This window comes from Gorilla gorilla, chromosome 18 (genome assembly GCF_029281585.2).
Source record: "Gorilla gorilla gorilla isolate KB3781 chromosome 18, NHGRI_mGorGor1-v2.1_pri, whole genome shotgun sequence".
Lineage (NCBI taxonomy): Eukaryota > Metazoa > Chordata > Mammalia > Primates > Hominidae > Gorilla > Gorilla gorilla.
In genome coordinates this window covers 13,566,661-13,585,690 of record NC_073242.2, presented here as the reverse complement: position 1 = coordinate 13,585,690, position 19,030 = coordinate 13,566,661, and the positions used below count along the sequence as shown (strand labels likewise).

The 19,030-nt window shown below is 44.7% G+C and overlaps 1 protein-coding gene across 2 annotated transcripts in view; it reads left to right on the top strand.

The window, feature by feature from the left end:
• Nucleotides 1–19,030, top strand: part of GRIN2A (glutamate ionotropic receptor NMDA type subunit 2A) — a 432,359-nt gene that overhangs the window by 228,776 nt on the left and 184,553 nt on the right. For both annotated transcript variants that reach the window (XM_004057187.5, XM_055365257.2), the window contains exon 4: nt 18,311–18,903. In XM_004057187.5, the coding sequence (XP_004057235.4) occupies nt 18,311–18,903 (593 nt within the window). The remainder of the gene's footprint in view (nt 1–18,310; nt 18,904–19,030) is intronic.

The window sequence follows — 19,030 nt, the reverse complement described above, 5'->3', positions numbered from 1 at the left end:
TAAAGACCCTCACACTTGTCTCCTCTCCGGGTACCTTTGCATATGAAGCACCTTCTTTGCAAGAGGCATTCTGTCCTCTCCTCTTTGCCTAGATAACCCCTACTCCAGCATCTCCTGTTTGGAGAAGTCTTCAACCATCTAAATTGTTCTGTTTCCCCCATTGTGCATTCTTAACGCACCATAAGCTTTTCTTACAAAATGTGAATTTCAATGGCAATTTTACACGTGTGTAGTTGTTTAATTAATATTTGTCTTTTCCATCTGGATCATAAGCTCTTTGAGCACAGGTTTCATGGCTGTTTTTGTTCACTACTGGATTCTCAGCCTTCAGCACTGTACCTGGTCCAGAGATGAATAAATAGTAGGTTAAATGAATGAATTAATTAAAGACACAGTTAAGTGATAATTGACATCTGGCTCACTGTGCAGTTCTAGAAGTTGGTAAGATTCATACTATTTGTCATTCCTGTGAAGAGACTGAAGCTGTAAAGATCAGTGAAATGAAGTGAGTTTCCCGAGACACACGACTCATACGTGATAAACCAGGACTTGCATAGATCCCCTGAGAATCTGAATTTTTATTCACCTTTGCTTTAAGTATGGGTATTATGTGGCTTATAGGTAGAGGTTTAAAATTTTTAAGTTAAAACATGAAAATAACAGAAACAAAAACAGAAAACACAAGAAAGCCCACAGGACAGTGGATTCTTTCCAAACATCTCACTTCAGTGGCAGCTACATTTGAAGAAAGTCTACTTGTTGCATTTAAATTACCTGTCACAAATCACAGTGTTCACCCAGTAGCAGCTAGGAGGGGCTGATTCAAGCCCCTGAGAATTGTTTTGTGTCTTGATCATGAGTCTGAACAACAGAACTTTACAAGGATGGTGCAAGCCGCTTTAAGGGGTGATGGAACCAATGATAGGAACCAGCACCTAACACCTGGCAGAGACTTTGTCAGCGTGATGCCCAAGCCCCTGGGGATTTCTGCCCAAAGGAGATACAGCCTGATGGGTTTCCTGGTTTGTTGAAGCTGGCGGTGAGAGAGAGTTTGAAAGGAATGACTTACTCGATGCTGTGTGACACAGGGAGCTCATTCGCCTTGATGCACTTAGGCAAGCTGCCTAACCTCATTCAAAACAAGCCAGTAAACTAGTAAACCAAAACAAAACGAAAAATGGAATTAGGCTCCTACAGTGCTGGAGATATAGTGATTAGTAAGACAAAATAAAACAGCACACATAGCCCCTGCCTTTCTGGACAGTTTGTTTAAATGGGGGACACATACATTCATGAAAGCAGTCTATAAATCAATGTTGATTAACAGCCACATTAAGTACTATGAAAATATTAGGTTGGTGCAAAAGTAATTGCTGTTTTTGCCATTAAAGGTAGGGGCAGTAACAGTAATTTACTTTTGCACCAACCTAATACAAGAAAGAGCATAGAAGAGAGGAAACTTGCCTAATCCGTGAGGGTATGGAAGACATCCCTTAGGAAATGATGATCTAGAAATGAATGAAGGAAGAATAGGAGTTGGACAGAGAAGGTAAGAACAGTTCAAGGAACCTGGAACAAGACGAGCAAAGTCTCTGTGGTGGACACAAGGTGGCCGAGAGGTCATTGCATTCAGAGAGGAGAAAGCAAGGTGGGGAGGCTGTGATCTGTCACAAGACTACATATCCCATTGGTATCCACAGGCCATGTGGTGGTTTGTGGTATTTGTCCTCAGTGACATTTGACACTGAATGGTCAGCACTGGAGTAGTGGTAAGCTCAGGCTGTTGAGAGAGTGAAACCCTCACCTTGACTCAGGCAAATGGCTGCAAGGATTTATTGACTGCCCACGGGAATGACACCAAACTCATCCCCAACTTCAGACAGTCTGTAGAATAAGTACAGTCTGATCCCAGGTGATGGAAACCACATCATCACAGTCACTATGTGCATAATAACTGTGGAGTAAGCCTAACGCCACTTGCTACGAACTTATCACTCAACATAATGAACATAAAGGACGCTGGCCTGGAGAAAGGAGGACTTTGACTCATATTGAATTCTGGATTCATCCCACTGCATGACTTGCTTTGTCGATGCATTTCATTTAAGTCTGGAGAGGACTTGAGTGCCGGGTAGAGAGATTTATTTAGAGGCAGAAGGCTCATTAAAATCCCAACCTTTTTGTTTTGTTTTGTTTTAAGCCAGGGGTACCTCTAATTTGTGGCCTGAAAATTTTGCTCGGCAAGGGATTGAAAAATGGGGGGATGGGTTTGTATGCCAGGATTGTCTAATCACCATCTTGTGTGAGCTTTAGAAAAGGACTCATTCTGCAGGCTATTAATGAGGTGAGTGTTTAATGGCCCCTTGATGCTCCCCCATCAGATATAGTGTCTCGAGTTTTTAATAAGCTCTGTTCTGGGTCCTTTTCAAATCAGAGTGTTGGAACAAATCCTTGAGGAGACATCAACAGCAAGATGATGCAATGTGTGTGAGCTGGAAAGAGCAGCCGTCTTAACTCCAGAGAGTGTCTAGGAAGCTGTCTATCTCAATCTGCCGACCACGTGCACATCTAATTTTCACTTCCTTTTTGTTCTTTGGGGAACAAGACACACTTAGGTTTTACGTTTTCTTTGTAAAGAAAAGGTGATGTCCGTGGTGAAAAACTAAGGAATCTTGTTCTTCAACATTGAAGGTATATTGCAAGCATGATTTTGGAATTAAAAAGGAAAAATGTTCACTTCATTTTCCTTTAGCATGTAGGGAGTTATTTTAGGATATCCTGTGTTTTCTGGCACAAGTTTCTCTGTCTAGGACAGAAGGATTGACATAGAGGACATTGGGGAATGGGGAAAAAAGAAGGCAGGAGGAGGAGCCCCCTGACCCCAGTTTGAATCCCAGTTTTCAGAGAAATTCTTCTCTATACCTCTAAAATACTGTTGTGTTTGAGAAGAAACATGGGGCAATTGGAAAGTGTTGGAACCTCCTCCACTGTCCCCTTTACTACTTCTGCCTCCTTCACTCCTCTGGACCACTCTGAGGTTGTGCTTCTACCTACTCCACTTGCCTTAAAGCCCCAGGTGAACATCTCACTGCACCACACAGCAGTACCTTTCAGCCTTTGTCTTCCTGGACGCTAGACACCTTTCACCGCTGCCTTCGTCTTCGAGCTCTCTACTCCCGTGACTTCTAAGTTATCGCATTCCCCAGCTTTCTCCTCATACCTCTCCTGCATTCCTTCTCTGCCTCCTTTCCACACACACTCTCCTTCTGTTAGGGGATGCCATCCACAGCTGTCAACAACCACCGCCCCCAGCAGATAGACAACTTCTAAATCTCAAGCCTCAGCCCTGACCCCTTTCTCATCTTCAGACCTGCCTATCCAGCTTCTTGGTGGACCCCCTGCAGGGAGGTTTCAAAAGCAGCTAACCTAAACCTGAATTCCATATGCATTTATCTGTCCCCCTACCTATACTCACTTCTACCCTTGCTCACTCATTCATTCAAAAAACATTTACAGAGTGTCTACTGTATATCAGGTACAAGGCTAGGTGCTGGAGCTACAATTGTGAGGAAGAAAGCAGGGTCCCTAACCTGTTCTCCACTTTTGTAAGTGACATCACCATTCACTTGGCAATCCTCTTTCACTCCCCAGTCTCCCTGCCAATCCGATCCATGAGTTGCCAAGACCAATTGAATGTACCTCCTAAACATCTCTTGAACCTCTCTTTTCTGTATCTGTGTTGCAGCAATCCTAAGTTCAGGTCTTTCTCTCTTTTCTGGAGTTGCTTCAGTGAGATTTCTCTGGGCCTGCTTTTCTGCCTTCATTCATTCCCTCCTCCAAGCCCTTCCTCATACTCAAGCTCAAGTGGTCCTTCCCGAAGATAAAAACTTGCTCATGTCACACTGCTGCTAAAAAATTCTTTTATGGATTCTTCTCATCAACCCCAGAAAGCATTAACTCCTTGTCTCTTTTTTTCACTCCCTTTCTGTGTCTCTCCATCCTTCCTCCTTTCCATGCTCTTTCTTCCTCCGTCTTTTTCTTCCTTTTTCCCTTTTTCTCTCACTTTCTTGTTGCCTGACTTTCTCTCTTTCGTTCAATAATTATTTGAATGTCTTTAATCCAATCCCACAAATATAAGCATTGAGTTCCTCTCTGTGGCAGGCTCTGTCACGTGTACTTGGGATCAATGAACAAACAGAATATCCCTGACTTCATGGAGCTTACATTCTATCAAATAGGACATTGAACAGACAGAAAATATTAATAATAAGCATTGTAAGTAAATCATATGAGTTATATGGAACGTAAAGGTGACAGATACTATGGAACCAGATTCAAAGGTGTTTCTCATTGTGAGCCAGAGAGGCATGGACCTACCCTCGGGCCCTGCCTCTTCCCCTAGCCACACACTTCTCTGGCTCTTGTTTCTTTTTTTTTGCATATGTTTCTTCAGCACTAAGCTGCTCTCATTCCCAGTGGGCGCCATGTTCTTCAATCTGTGTGTCTCTGCACACTGTCTTTGTACACTGTCCTCTCTGTACTCTGTCTCCAGACCTTTCCAGCCTGTGCCAAGTTGCCCTCCATCTACAAGGACCTCAGGGGTCACTGGGAACCCTTTCACCCTCTCTTGCTGGGTTGGGTGGGTCCCCTTCCTCTGCATTCCCTTGGTGCCCTGAGCTTTCTTTGGCCACAACTCTCACTACTGGAGCATGCTGAGGGTGGGTTGAGCTCTGTGGCTCCATGACTTTCTCTCTGGGTGAGTCTTGGAGGCCGGTGAACCCTCCAAACTTCCAGCCTTAATTTTCTCAGGTACAAAGTGGGAAGAAGGAGAGCCTTCTATTTATTTCTCGTGGTTGCTACAAAGTTTGCAGCAAATATGAAATACCCAAGGGTGAGCGGTATCGTTGGGGGCTGGGAGGTCCCTGGGCAGTGAGTGTCAGGGCTTCTCTGTCCTCTGAGCCATGAGGAAGGATTGCCATCTGTGTTCAACAACACTGGAGAAGACAAACTTACTGAGGTTGAAGAACACATGGGCTGACTTGGGCTCTCGCCTGCAACCAGCTCTGAGTGTGATGGGAGCCAGGAAGCCCTGGGGCTCAGCATGAACACAAATGGACCTTATTCGATTGTGTTTTTCTCCTTTCAAATAGTAATTTGGACCCTTTTCAGAGGCTGACATTGAATTTCTTTTTCTATGTCACTTCGGAGAAAAAAACAAACCATCATTTTTTTCTGTTAAAATCTCTCCCTTTTCCACCCCTTGTTTATGCTCCTAATTCCATTTGTGCTCAGAGTTTAATTGTAATGGTGAGCTCTGGTCACATTTAGTTCATCCTCTTCTTTTGAGCTGCAAGTGGGTCTTGGACAGGCTGCCCAGCTTAGTACTTGCTGGAGAGAACAAACAGATATTAGCTTTTTGATGTGCACGCCTGTGCGCACATACACAAACACAAACACAAATGCACCCATGAGAATTTAGCGTTGCTCTGTTAAAGGGGCAGATGATATTCTGTATTTGGTCTGCTGGTCTCCAAAGCAATGAGAGGTGAATAAATCGGATGCCCATAAGATGCTTATTTACATAAGTTAAAGGATGCTCTGTATTGTGTTAGCTTCAGTGGGGGGAGTGATTTGCGAGCAGAATATTATGCTCCAGGAAAACAGTGCAGATTAGGTTGCTAAATCTCCTGGCGTTAGTTCAGGCTGCATTCTTCTGCTCTGGATGCATTGCTTCCAGAGGAAAAAGCTGGTGATGGAAGAAGCACTGTGCTGGGGAAGGGTTGATCTTCAGATGGTATCTGAATATATGGGAGAATGACCAGGTAAAGGAAAGGGAGCTCACAGGTTAAGCACCGATAAGGAGGAGGTGCACGTTGTCAGTGGTGAAGAGCAAGGGTTTTGGAATCCAGTAAAATTTAAATTAATTAGTTTTGACATTAGACATTAATACTACCTTCTTCATGGGGTTTCATTAAAGGCTGAATGAGATAATGTGGAAGAAATGATTGGAATGCAATAAATAATCAGTAAACAGCTACTCTACATGAGCTCATCTGATCTATGAAGTTGGTGGAAATTGCTTTTCCTATTTTACAGCCTAGGACACGGAGGCTTAAGGGGTTGAGCCAGTTTCTCAAGGCAACACAGGTAGCGTGTGGAAGAACTGAGGTTTGGACCTAGATGTGTCTTATTCCAAAATGCTTGCGCCTTCCACTGCACTAAGCCATCTCCCATGATTTGGCTGGGACTCTGCTCCTGCAAAGCAATTATAGCTGTCCTGTTTGCTATCTGCTTAGTAGCCTCATTAGAGAAGGCTGTCATTATAGCCTATTCAAGTTGTAGGGCTCTGCAAAGTGAGAGGGGTGAAAATGATGCTTGCAAAGCTTCCTGGGAGCTTTGGATACCTAGAAGGAGCAATAAGATGTGGGTCTCTAGGTACCCACATCTGATGGGTGGTGACCTCCTCCCTCCTAGACCCTTGGTAGTTTCTTTTTTCTACCTTGGCCAGGGCCTCAAGTAACCATGAGGTCCAAGGGCTCCCTAGGGATTCCCTCACACCACCTGCAAGACTAAAGATACCTAGGAAAAGTTTTTGGTGAGGATATGTAGCTGGGAGAGGAGAACACATAAAGGGGCTTGGGAGTGGGCTAGAGATTAGGGGAGGGAAACAGTCTGTCCCTGTGCTCACAAGAGCCCTGAGTCAGCTCTGACAGCAGCAAGGACATGGGCTCTTTTTGGAATCAATTCCTTTCCTGGGTTTTGATAGAGAAGGAATCCACTTTGCCTGAATCTGTTTGGTTCCTGAATCCTAGAGAGCAAGTAACAAGGGTTCAGACAGTGAAGAATGCCAGCCCAACCCTCCTCAGAATTGTTTATTACTTGTCTGCCTTCAGATTGTGAGAGTTTGGGTAGCAATGGATTCTCACACTGCAGACACTCAGTTCTACCTCTGAGCCCCCTAATTTCACACCCCCCGTTCATCCAGCTCTCACTTACACCCTGCCCTCTCTAACCCATCACTGTGCTACTAACTCAGCCACTCCCTTTCTCACTGGATGTTCATTTATTTCTTCAATCTCTTATACCCACAACTCATGTCACATCCACCCATCCATCCATCTGTTCATCTGTCCATCCATCCATCCATCCATCCACCCATCCATTTATCTGTCTGTCCATCCATCCACCCACCCATCCATTTATCTGTCCATCCATCCATCTGTCCATCTGTTTATCCCATCTATCCATCCATCCACCCACCCGTCTACCCATCCATCCATCTGTCTGTCAATCCATTCATCCATTCATTCATTCATTCATTCATCCACCCAACCATCCATCCATCTGTTCATTTTCCTGTTCTGTCATCCATCCATCTACCCTATCCATCTATCCACTCATCTGTCCATTCATCTGCCCACCCATCCATTCATCCACCCACCCATCCATCCACCTGTCCATCCATTTGTCTTATTTGTCCATCCATCCATCTGTCCATCCATCCATCCCTCTGTCCATCCATTCATCCATCCATCCATCCGTCCATCCATCCATCCATTCGTCTGTCCATCCATTCACCTGCTTACTTATACCTTCACTAGATGTGTTCTCAGCTCCCCATGTACTGGGAGCTGGGCTGGGTGCTATTACTGTACAGATGAATTAGCATTAATCTGGTTGCGTGGAGACAGCTATTTAAATAGACACCTAAAATACCTGGTGACGATTGACAATAGAGACCTGGACAGTGTGTTCTGGGAGCACCGTGGAGGTGGAGGGGAGAGAGGAGGTGGCAGCTGTTTCCTATTTCCCCAGTGAGCTCCCACATTAGTCCCCTACCTTTCAGTTCATGGAGCTCTTGCTCATTACCCTGTTACCGACGCCCCAGCTCCCCTCCAGGTAATTAGAAAACTGCCAGGTCCATTTTATAGATGAAAAAAATGGAGGCTTAGGGAGACCCAGCCACTTGCATACATTTGTGAGCTGCAGCGCTGGCATTCAGAGAAGGGTGGCTATGCATACCCTGGGGTCATTTTCTTTGCTTGGCAGATGGCCATGGGCACCGTAGGACTGACTGGTGCTTCCTTCTCTCTCTGTGCTCTTCTCGTTCCTGGATGGCTTTAGTTCTCTCCCAGGAGTGAGGCGGTTCACCCCAGGGTGGCCCCTCTTCCTTTACTCCCATGCAGTATGTTCTGACTCATAGCTGAAAGTATTTTGCTGGATAAGACGATGGGGACTGACAGGCATGACATACCTGTGATATACCTGAAGGAAACACACGATGGTGAGAATGTTAGACATCAGACACTGTCTTATGTCATTGCCTAGTCCTCCCTGGGATGGACAGAGGTCACCTGGCACCAGGACCCCTGGGTCAGAACCATCACTCTGAGACATGCTTGCAGCATGATGTTGGGCATGCCATGTGACTTGACCTCTAGAACTTTGCTACTGAAAGCTTGGTCCATGGACTAGCAGCAACTGATGCCACTTGGGAGCTTGCTTGCAATGCCCCAGCCCCCACCCGCTGTGTTTTAACAAGATCCAAGGTGATTCTTATGCTCATTAGAGTTTGAGAACTGCCTCTCTCTAAGCCCCAACTTCCTTAACTGTAGAATGGGAATAGAAATATTCCCTGAAACATTAGTGCGAGGATTAAATAAATGCACTTGAAGATCTCTGTGTGATCGACTGATTGTCCTGATTTGTCCAGGACTGAAATGGTTCCTGCAAAGCGGAACATTCAGGTTTAACATTGGGATGGGTTGTCAACCTGCTTTCACCTCAGTGCTTGGCACGCGATAAGAGCTCCTTTGCCATGGTGCTGCAAAGTTGTGGCATTTAGAAGATGTGGAAAAAAGCCACAGGGGAACTGTTTGTATTTGCATTAGTGCTGTGCTTGTGGGTTGTAGTGTTTTGGGTTTTGTTGCTGTCATTGTGGTTGATTCTTTCTTGATTACAACAGCCACCATAATCACAGCTCTCATTAATGGAGCTCTCGGTATGTGCTTAGAGTAATACATGCATTATCCCAATCACAACAACCTCTTTAAAGTAGGGAATAAAATTCCCTCCATTTAAAAAAAAAATGAGAAAATGGAGCCTCAGAGCTAGTAAGGATTTTGTCCAAGGCCCAGACACCAGTAAGAGAAAGAGCTGAGATTTGAACCCTCTATTTGGTACCAGTGTCTGTGCCTTTGATAAGACGAACATACAGACTCCCAAAGGGAGAAGAAGCAATTTCTTCTGGAACTTGAGCATTCAGAGCTGTTTGTAGACATTTCTTTGAGAACACTGGGATATTTTTGAAACGGACATTTCGATGATAATGTTTACCACCAGGGCCTGCCCCTAGCAAGTGTTATGGGAAAGCCCGAGACACTCCTTTTTATTGCAGAAATAAAGCTGCTTCCTTCAGTTCAGCAGCAGCTCCTCTATGTATGACAGCCGGAGACGAAAACTTAATGAACGGGACTGGTTTGCTTTTTCTCTTTGCTGGAACAGCTTAATGACAAGCGATTATTATTGGTGGCAACTTGTCATGTGTTAAGTCTTGGTCTTGGCAGTTGTGGCTGTCAGAGTCTTTGAGAAGAAACCAATCTCAGCACATATTAGAGAAAAACAAAAAACAATGAGGAAAGATGAAGAGCTCATGCAGGGAAAAGTGAGATTTGTGAAGAGAGGTGGGTGTCCCAGGAAAAAGGGAAGAATGGTGAAGAAAAAGAGAAGAATGGTAAGAAAAGGGAAGGATGATGAAGAGAGGTGCACTACCCTGTAGTTTGAATTATTCTGATTCAAGTTCAGGAAGATGAGTTAAACATGTTACATTATTTTTTTCCTAGCCAAAGTGGCATCAGTAATCTTTGATTGCAGGTGACAGAAAAGCTAATCAAATTGGCTTAAGCAAAATGAGGTAATTAATTGGGACATGCAGTTGACAACAAGAGAATTTGTCTTCAGGTGTGGCTTGAACAAGGTGTTCAACATGGATATCAGAACTTGGTAACTCTCCATCTTACAGCTTAAACTTTGGGTCTGATAGCTTTCTTCTTAGGATGGTATATAGTGGTTGGGTGGCTGCCAGAAATTCTGGTAGAACATCCATCCGAGTTCAAGTCTAACAGTAAAAGAAGCTGTCTTTTCCTAGTCCCTTTCTTCATAAATCCAGAAAGCCACTCTGATTAGATCAGATTAGGACATGTTCCACCCTCGAATTAATTACTGGCACTATGGGCCAATTGGCTTGACTGAGAGAGAGGAAAATGAGGGCTCTCAGGGGGAATTCACTATTACCAGTAAAGGAAGAACAGATGCTCGGTGGTCAGAATAAAAAATATCCACCAGGTGGCTCAGGGAGGCCCATGCTTCATGAAAAAAAAGGGATCTGGAGAAAATAGTTTCAGAGGCACAGAGAAGGCCAGTGGCCCAGTCACAGTTGGGACTTGCAAAATAAAGCTGTTTCCTTGTGCTTAAGTTTATCAGCTCCTCAGAGACCCAACCCCATGGTCTCTGGTCCAGTAGGATTTCCCTCTGGCTTTGGTGGGAATCAGGCTTGCTTTCTGTGTGAGATTAGCTGGACCTAGCCTCAGACAATCCATAATTGCTAATGCCCCTGTTTGGAAGCGTGGAGTCAGATGCTCACCTGCAGGTTGACAGAGCACCAGGTGAAGCCAGCTTGGGTCTTTGCTGTTTCCTTGCATAACAATAAGGGTCTGAATCTCAGCAGGGCCTCCTATTGGCCAGCCCTGCTAATGATCTAGAAAGCAGGGATGAGTTCAAGAGCAATGATCATTGTGTGGTCCTAATTAATGTACAGTATAGTGGGCTGTCCTAAATTAGCTGCAACGAGAATCAAGAAATACATTTCTCCATGCATTTATGTGTTCTTTCCTCTGGCATTGTGGACTTGATAGTGGGAAACTTGGCTCGGGGTGGTAAACTGGGACAAGGTCTGAAATTCCCAGGAAAACATGGAAGTTTTAGCCACAATATTTGAGGTTAGAGTACCAGTTGACTAAATGATATAGCAAATGAAAGATGCTGGCTGCATCTTTCAAGTCATAACCTAGCAAGTGTTATGGGAAATCCTGAAACACTCCTTTTTATTCCAGAAATAAAGCTGCTTCCTTCAGTTCAGCAGCAACCCCTCTATGTATGACAGCCCTTCTATGTTAGTCAATGTAGGCTTACCTATTGGCACAGATCAGAATTCCAGAGGGAAGAACGGGGTTATCTTACACAAAATCCCCCAAATTCCAGGTTTCTCCCAGGTTCCCTATTGGGAGACACTGGTGGCACATTTAGCAGAGGAGTTGTTTGCAATACAGTTGACCTAGGAATTAGATACAGACTCCCTATCCTGACTACAGGGCACTCATTGTGTGATGTGGCCTCTGCTTCCTGTCCTAACTCATTTCTCACCACTCTCTCTCTTGCTCCTTAAACTTCAGCTGTTCTGACTTTCCTTCTGTTCCCTGAACTTGAGGAACCCTCGCTTACCTTGGCATATGTGTCTTCTGCTGGAATGGCTCTCCCTACTCTCATCTCACCCCTAATCTTTGCCTGGATGACTCCTTCTTCATATCATTTTGATCAGCTCCAATGTAGCAGATCAGATGACCTAGAGTGGGGCTCCTCTCTCCACCCCACTCCTGAACTATGACATCATCTGATTTCCTTGAAATTATTCTATTTGTTTTTTTATTCAAATTTTTAAAATTTGAGATGGGTCTTACTCTGGGGTTGGCCAGACTGGTTTCAAACTCCTGGCCTCAAGCAATCCTTCTTCCTTGGCCTCCCAAAGTGCTGGGATTACAGGCATGAGCCACCATACCTGGCCAATTGTTCTATTTATTGATGTCCTTCTTTGTTTGTCTCCTCCCCTAAGAATGTAAAATTCATGGAATCAGGGTCCTTCACTTTGGTAGCCTCCTTCCCTAGATTCACTTTCCTGGAACAATGCCTGGCACAGAGCTGGAGTTTGTTAAATTTGTTGAATGAATGAAAGACAATCCACGGATGAATGTCTCTTTCTAGAGTGGTAGGTCTGGCAGGTCTGCTTAAGTACATAGAGCATGGGATCCTTTGCTGCCCACGGGCAGTCTTGCACTCTAGGGGGGATGCTTGTGCCAGTTTCCTTCTCAAAGAAGTGGTCCAGCAGTCTGCAAGGTGCTGAGCGGAAGTCAGGAGGGCACGGTGCCCTACCCTCAAGAATTCTCAGTCTGAAGGACATGCAAGATTCACACCTCTCTGCAACTAGGCAACCACATACGATCCAGATTAAAATCTTTAATGCAGGGATAATAATAAGACATCCCACTGTATGCTATATAGAGCTACATATTGGATATGCCCAAGAGAGATATTGGCTATGATGATGGTCATGATGATGATGGTGAGGAGGAGGAGGATGGATGTGATGATGATGGAGGATGATGACAGAGGAAGGGGGAGGGAGGTGGGTGGTGGTGGAGTAGTTGTTTTCCATTGTGACCGGTTCAGCTTATGTGCACGTGAGAATGCTATCCATCTGAATCCTCAGGCTTACCAGGCTTATTTGATGCTTTTACTTTTCCTCTCACCCCTGGAAATTGAAATAAAATATGTTGAAATGCTCAGTTGATACACTATGAGAGTAACAGAAAGCACACCAGGGCTTACCAGGGCTCACAAGGGCAATCCTCAACAGGAGAATGCAAATTCCCCAGGAGTCTCTCTGGATCATTGCTGAGTTACCTCCATTATTTCCTTTTCTTGGCAGACAGCAGGAAAATAAGTTGTGGAAATGGGTGTGGGGTTGACAATAGTGACCAATTCTCTAATGCTTCTTGGGGGTAAGCCTCCTGCCCCTCTCATCATTCCCCAAGTACTTATCAGGCCCCTAGTGTGTGTCAGACATTGTACTTGGCTTTAAAGATACTAACTTGAATACCTACTTCTCAACCATACTGCTGTTGAGAAGAGACAGAGGAAAAACTAATAAATCAGCTTTAAAGTTCAGATACTCAGGCCACAGAGATTCCATTTCAATCAGACTTGCATGGGGCACAACGCATAGGTTATTCTTTGGTAACTCTTCAAGGGATTCATATGTGCAGCCAGGAATGAGAGCCACTGATGTGAGCAAGGGAAAACTGGATGCATCTCACCATGACTGAGCTGCCATCACCATGGGGCCATGTAGATCTCAGGGAAGTCATTTAACCTCTCATCCTGTGTCTTTAGGAGAAATGCCATCTATGAGTGTTATGCCACTTGCGTTATCTCTTGAGTAGTTAGGATCAAAGAGATAATGGGTGTGGATGGGCTTTGTAACCGTTATGAATGGGTAAATGGAATGTAAGTTGCTATTAGGCTCTAGGAAACACCAGGCTTTGGTACCCATAGAGTCAGGTGTCACCCTGGGGACCCAGCAAGCTCTGGAACATTCTGGAACAGGATTGAATGCTCTAGACCTGATTGAATGAGTCCTCAGTTATGATGGGACTGAAACACAGAGTCTAGAGCAGACACCCAGAATCCCACACCCTCCTGCCTCCCTCGCTCTGTGTTTAAAACAGTTTGTTCTGTCTTCCGCAGAGCAGTGAGCATGGGGAGAGAAGTGCTTTTGCTTCAGAACCAAAGTGGGTGTATGAAATCTGTTCCTCTCCCCCAGCTGCACATTCTAAGGAAGCCGAGTGCCAGAGGTGGTCAGAGGCTGATATGTAGAATCCGAAAAATACAGGCTGAGCCATGGCAGGAGGAGGTAAGTGCAGGAGAGGTGGCCTCTACCATCAAGACAGGGAGTGGAAAGGACGTTCAGGGGCTTTGGGCTATTTGGCATATTGGACGCCAGGCCCTGGGAGTGTGGCCAGATTCCCCATCATGTCTTGCGAGTTCATAAAATCACCTTAGGAAATCCCAAAGTTAAATGTGAGCCTCTTCATTGCTTTGCTATGCAATTATATTTTGCAAATAGGCCCTCGCTTCTGTCCCTCCAAGGGGTAGATGATGCTTTTGGTCCATGGTGGTTTTTGGGTTGAATTTTAAGATACCAATAGAAATGACAGTGGTACAGGGTAACTGCTTGATGCCCAGGAAGGACATTAGGGATGGTTTCTCTCCAAAGCATGGATTCATTGCTGTATGGAAAGGCAGTTTCTTCTTTGCATTATACAGGCTCCTCGGGCTCAGAATGAATGAGCTGGTTTGCATGGGGTGGTGGGGATTTGAAACCAGCATGTCAGTGGACCTGGAGAGGCCAGTTCTTGAAATAGGTTGAGGACCCTCTTAGGTTTCTGACAATGTCTGTGTGGTCTGTAGGACCGAGGATGTGGAGACAAGCACCCAAACTGTCAAAGTCAGGCGTGGACAGATGAGTCTCCCACTTCTACCTTTTCATCCCATTCTCACAGCAGACCCATGTGATGGAAGGGTCATTATTCCTATCTTATAGGTAAAGAAACTCAGGCCCTCAGGCCCAGAAAGATTAAGCACTTTTTCAAAGCCACGGGGCTGGCTAGGTTAGCCACAGTCCCTCAGAGGCAGGACTTGAATTTAGGTTCAATAGACCCTAGAGCTCATGGTATTTCAACTATAAAGCTGGTGCACATAGATGGGTAGGCTAGGGAGTCTGAACTTAACATGGTAGGCCTATGGGAGCTATTGATGACTATAGAGCAGGGCAGTGGCATGGTTAAAGGGGTGCTTTAAGAGTTTCAACCAGGCAGCTCTGAACAGGGTGAGTTGTTGAGATGCTCCAAGTCCAGAGTGTGGATTACCTCTTGCAAAAGATAGCATAATCTCCTGATGTGAAATATTTGCTGAATACTTCATACGTGATGGGCACTACACTGGATGTTTTGATACAAGAGAATCATTTAATTCCTACAACTTAATGAGGAAGCACCATTATTGGCAACAGCAGAGTGCAGAGGTAAAAACTCGAGACCCTGAGGGCAGGCAAACCTGATTTTCTACCTGTACGAACCTGGAAAAATCACCCTACTTCTGGGTCTTTTTTCGTTTGTAAAATGGGCATACTATTAGTGCCAACTTAATAAGGTGGTTGGGGGTGGCATTAAATGAGATAGTACCTAGAAAGTGAGGAGCAATGTGACTCTCATAGAGTAAGTATTTCTAGCATGTTTACTATGATCATTATTATCATAGCCACACCCATTTTATAGATGAGAAAACTGAGACTTAGAAAGGCTGAGTGTTTTTTTCCCCCCATCCAAGGCCACATAATGAGGATTGGAGCTGGGTAGTCCAACCCCAGAGGTTCTAGTATTCTCCATTTTCTGCGGAGAGGCTGCAAATGGGGATCAGCATAGTGGGTAATGGGAGAGATTCAGCTTGGGCTGAAGTTTGGCATGACAGCGGGTGGAGACAGCACAAAGCAAGGGTTTTTGCACCTACTCTTTCACAGATGGCCTGTGCTGAGCTGGCTCTGGGCCAATTAACTGCTGTCCCTCCAATTATCTTTCTCCTGAGGAAGTTCACGGTGCAGCCATGCCCTCCTCTCTACATGTGGAGAACCAGATAAGATGTGTGTGCTTACAGCTTTGCTCTGTGCACAGACCTTTTCATGGGTACCCTGGTCATGTCTAGCTCAGAGTACATAGAGCAAGGGTGTTGGAGGATCCCACATTCCATCACCATCTGGCATGTCTGACCTCCACCTCTCCACCAATACCAATCTTCCCAAGGAAGTGTCTCATAGACCCTTTTTATTAGGTTCCAATGGTGCCTTTAGCGTGTGTCTTGTTGAGAGCTTTCTGTATTCCTTGTGTACTTAGTGCAAGATGCTGATCCACCACCTTTTGCAGTCAGAAGGTAACTCTGGTGACTGGCTTTCTTTGAGGCATCATTTCCATAGGAGCTATCACATTTCTTTTGTAATTTAGAACATTTTTGCCCCATCCCAAGAGGTGTCTCACAGTGTGTGAGGTTGGCGAATATAATTGCCTTTAGACTCTACTTCTGTGTTGTCTTCTGTTGGTGGTTTTTTTAATCTTGTTGCCCTATTTTGGCATTAATGAAGTTCTATGGACAACTGCTGAGGTTTATAGGTCTCTATATTCTCCTCTTTATCAATAAAGGACACACTGAGATATAGGTTGGGTATTGGATGGTTGGGTAGTTCCTCAGGGTAGGAAGGTGTAGGTGATGATCTTGAAAGTTTCGTTTTGTTTTGTTTTGGACACAATATTCAGAATCCACACAAAATACAATCTCAGATACTGAATTCCCATTCTTTCCATTTCTGGTCTTAACCAAGGACATTCCTCTTAGGCTTCATTCACATCTTCATTCCCTTGTCATCCATTTATGGGTGTGCCAAGACTTCTGCCGGGTTCTGGGGACATAAAGATGAAAACAACAAAAATCTCTGCCCTTGAGGAGCTCAACAGTCTTGTTGAGATGTGATTTAAAATGGTTAATCAATTCAAGAATATTAGATTTCTGCAAAAGCTACTGTAGGGAAAACAATAATTATCCAAAGTCTTTAAATCTATTACCCACTTTAATTAATTTAATTAGGTAAAATTCATGGAACTGCAATGTTGGAAGGGGCCCAGAAGACATTTATTCTTGTTTCTTCTCTGCCTTCAGGCCACGCTTCACTCAAATTATCCCCCAAACCCATGCATTTCAGAAAAGAGCAGTATTTTGAAGAACGATAGCTTTTGGCCCATTCTGATAGAACTTTTAATGAGCACCCACAGGGAAAGTGATGTAAACTTGTTGAAGGAATTGACATGCACAGCTACAAAGTATTGTTCTGAAAAACATGAATGGAACATCCACCTTTCACACACACACACACACACACACACACACACTCTCTCTCTCTCTCTCGCAGTGGAATCCCCATAAGTTATCCTGTTGAGGTTGTGTTCAATACTCATGGTAAATACAGAATGCAAAATAAAAACATGGCTGTAATATGATGAGGACCTTTTGATAATTCTTTCAGTTCCCTGAAAGAAATATATCTCAGCACTTCTCAAATCCTGTTTTGCTCTAACACAGAGGCATACCTTCTGTTTAGCTGGCATTTTTGCACCATGTCCACAAGTCAACAACGTGGTTTAAGCATCTGTTCCATACAGATCTTCAGTGATCCCAGGAAGACTGTGGTTGAGTGTCAGAAAGGAGGCAGGATGCAGAGTCACAGCACTGAGGTACAGATGTCTACTTGCTCTGTGACTGTTTTGAGCCTCATTTTCCCTGCCAGCAATACCAACTTTGTAGGATCATTATGGGGATTTGATGAGTTAGGGGGTGTGAAGGCAGTTTGTATATTGTACCACTGTATGCATCACCTGCCTTTTCTAAATGGAAATTTGTTCTCACAATCATAGATGGGTGGAGATGTTAGGGCTAATAGAGGCCCTTTAACCCAACATAAGTTACCATGCCACTTTCTAGGGTGAGAGCATTCAGCAACTCTCCCTTATGCTCTGAATAGGCCCTATGTGCTAGGATTTCTGCCAAGCTCTTCAACATCGTATCGTCCCCCTCCTTTGGGCGCCATGATGCATTCATCTACAGCTTCTGAGATAGTCGCAGTGCATCTTCGGGATTCCTCTGACTGTAACATCCATGCACTTCTCCTCTTCCTCACCTGGATTCTCCTTCAGCACTTCATATACCTCTTTTAGCTCTTAGTTTGTAGAAGTTGTCTTCCACTTAATTCTTATTAAGAACACTTAATAAGGTGTTCGATAAATATTTGTTGATTGAAAAGGTAGATGTCCACATGGTATTTATGATACTCTGTATTATGTGGGAGCCGTATGTTCAAGTGACAGAAACCTTACTCAAACTCCTTAAATGAACATAGAAACTCACTGGCTTCTATAACAAAGGGGTCCAGGAGAAATGGCTTCATACTTGGCAGACTCTAGGGGCTCCAAATATATCGTTAGAAAACTTTCTTTGCTGATGCTGTTTTATTTCCGTGGCTTGATTTTCTGGTCATGAGCTGGGGTGGGGGTCAGACAGAGTTTGTTCTGTTAGAACCATATAGACTCAAAGGAGGAAGGGGCAGGATGAACTAGAGGAAAATGAGAAGAATAGATGATAAGCAAGCAATAATTACAGACATCCTTCCAGGACCTGGCTATGAGCTCCTGAGTACAGGGGCTTCTCTCCTCTCTGTATTTGCAGGATCTGTTCTGGAGTCTGGGATATAGTAGATGCTCAGGAATGTCTGCAAATGATTGATGTGTGATTTACTTTCCTTACTTCTAGGATGCAGTTTGTGCTTCTATATAAACCACATCCTGCCTCATCCTCTGTTTTACTTTCTTTTCACTGGTAGGATCCGACGTCTACCTTCTTCCAGTTTGGAGCGTCCATCCAGCAGCAAGCCACGGTCATGCTGAAGATCATGCAGGATTATGACTGGCATGTCTTCTCCCTGGTGACCACCATCTTCCCTGGCTACAGAGAATTCATCAGCTTCGTCAAGACCACAGTGGACAACAGCTTTGTGGGCTGGGACATGCAGAATGTGATCACACTGGACACTTCATTTGAGGATGCAAAGACACAAGTCCAGTTGAAGAAGATCCACTCTTCTGTCATCTTGCTCTACTGTTCCAAAGACGAGGCTGTTCTCATTCTGAGTGAGGCCCGCTCCCTTGGCCTCACCGGGTATGATTTCTTCTGGATTGTCCCCAGCTTGGTCTCTGGGAACACGGAGCTCATCCCAAAAGAGTTTCCATCGGGACTCATTTCTGTCTCCTACGATGACTGGGACTACAGCCTGGAGGCGAGAGTGAGGGACGGCATTGGCATCCTAACCACCGCTGCATCTTCTATGCTGGAGAAGTTCTCCTACATCCCCGAGGCCAAGGCCAGCTGCTACGGGCAGATGGAGAGGCCAGAGGTCCCGATGCACACCTTGCACCCGTAAGAAAGGGCTTGTTGTCTCCCAAAGTGGGATCAGAGTTTTGCTGTTGTCATTGTTTGCTTGCTTACATACTCATTGTTGGAAATACGCACTGAAAATGCAGAATGTTATGTGTTTACTTACGGG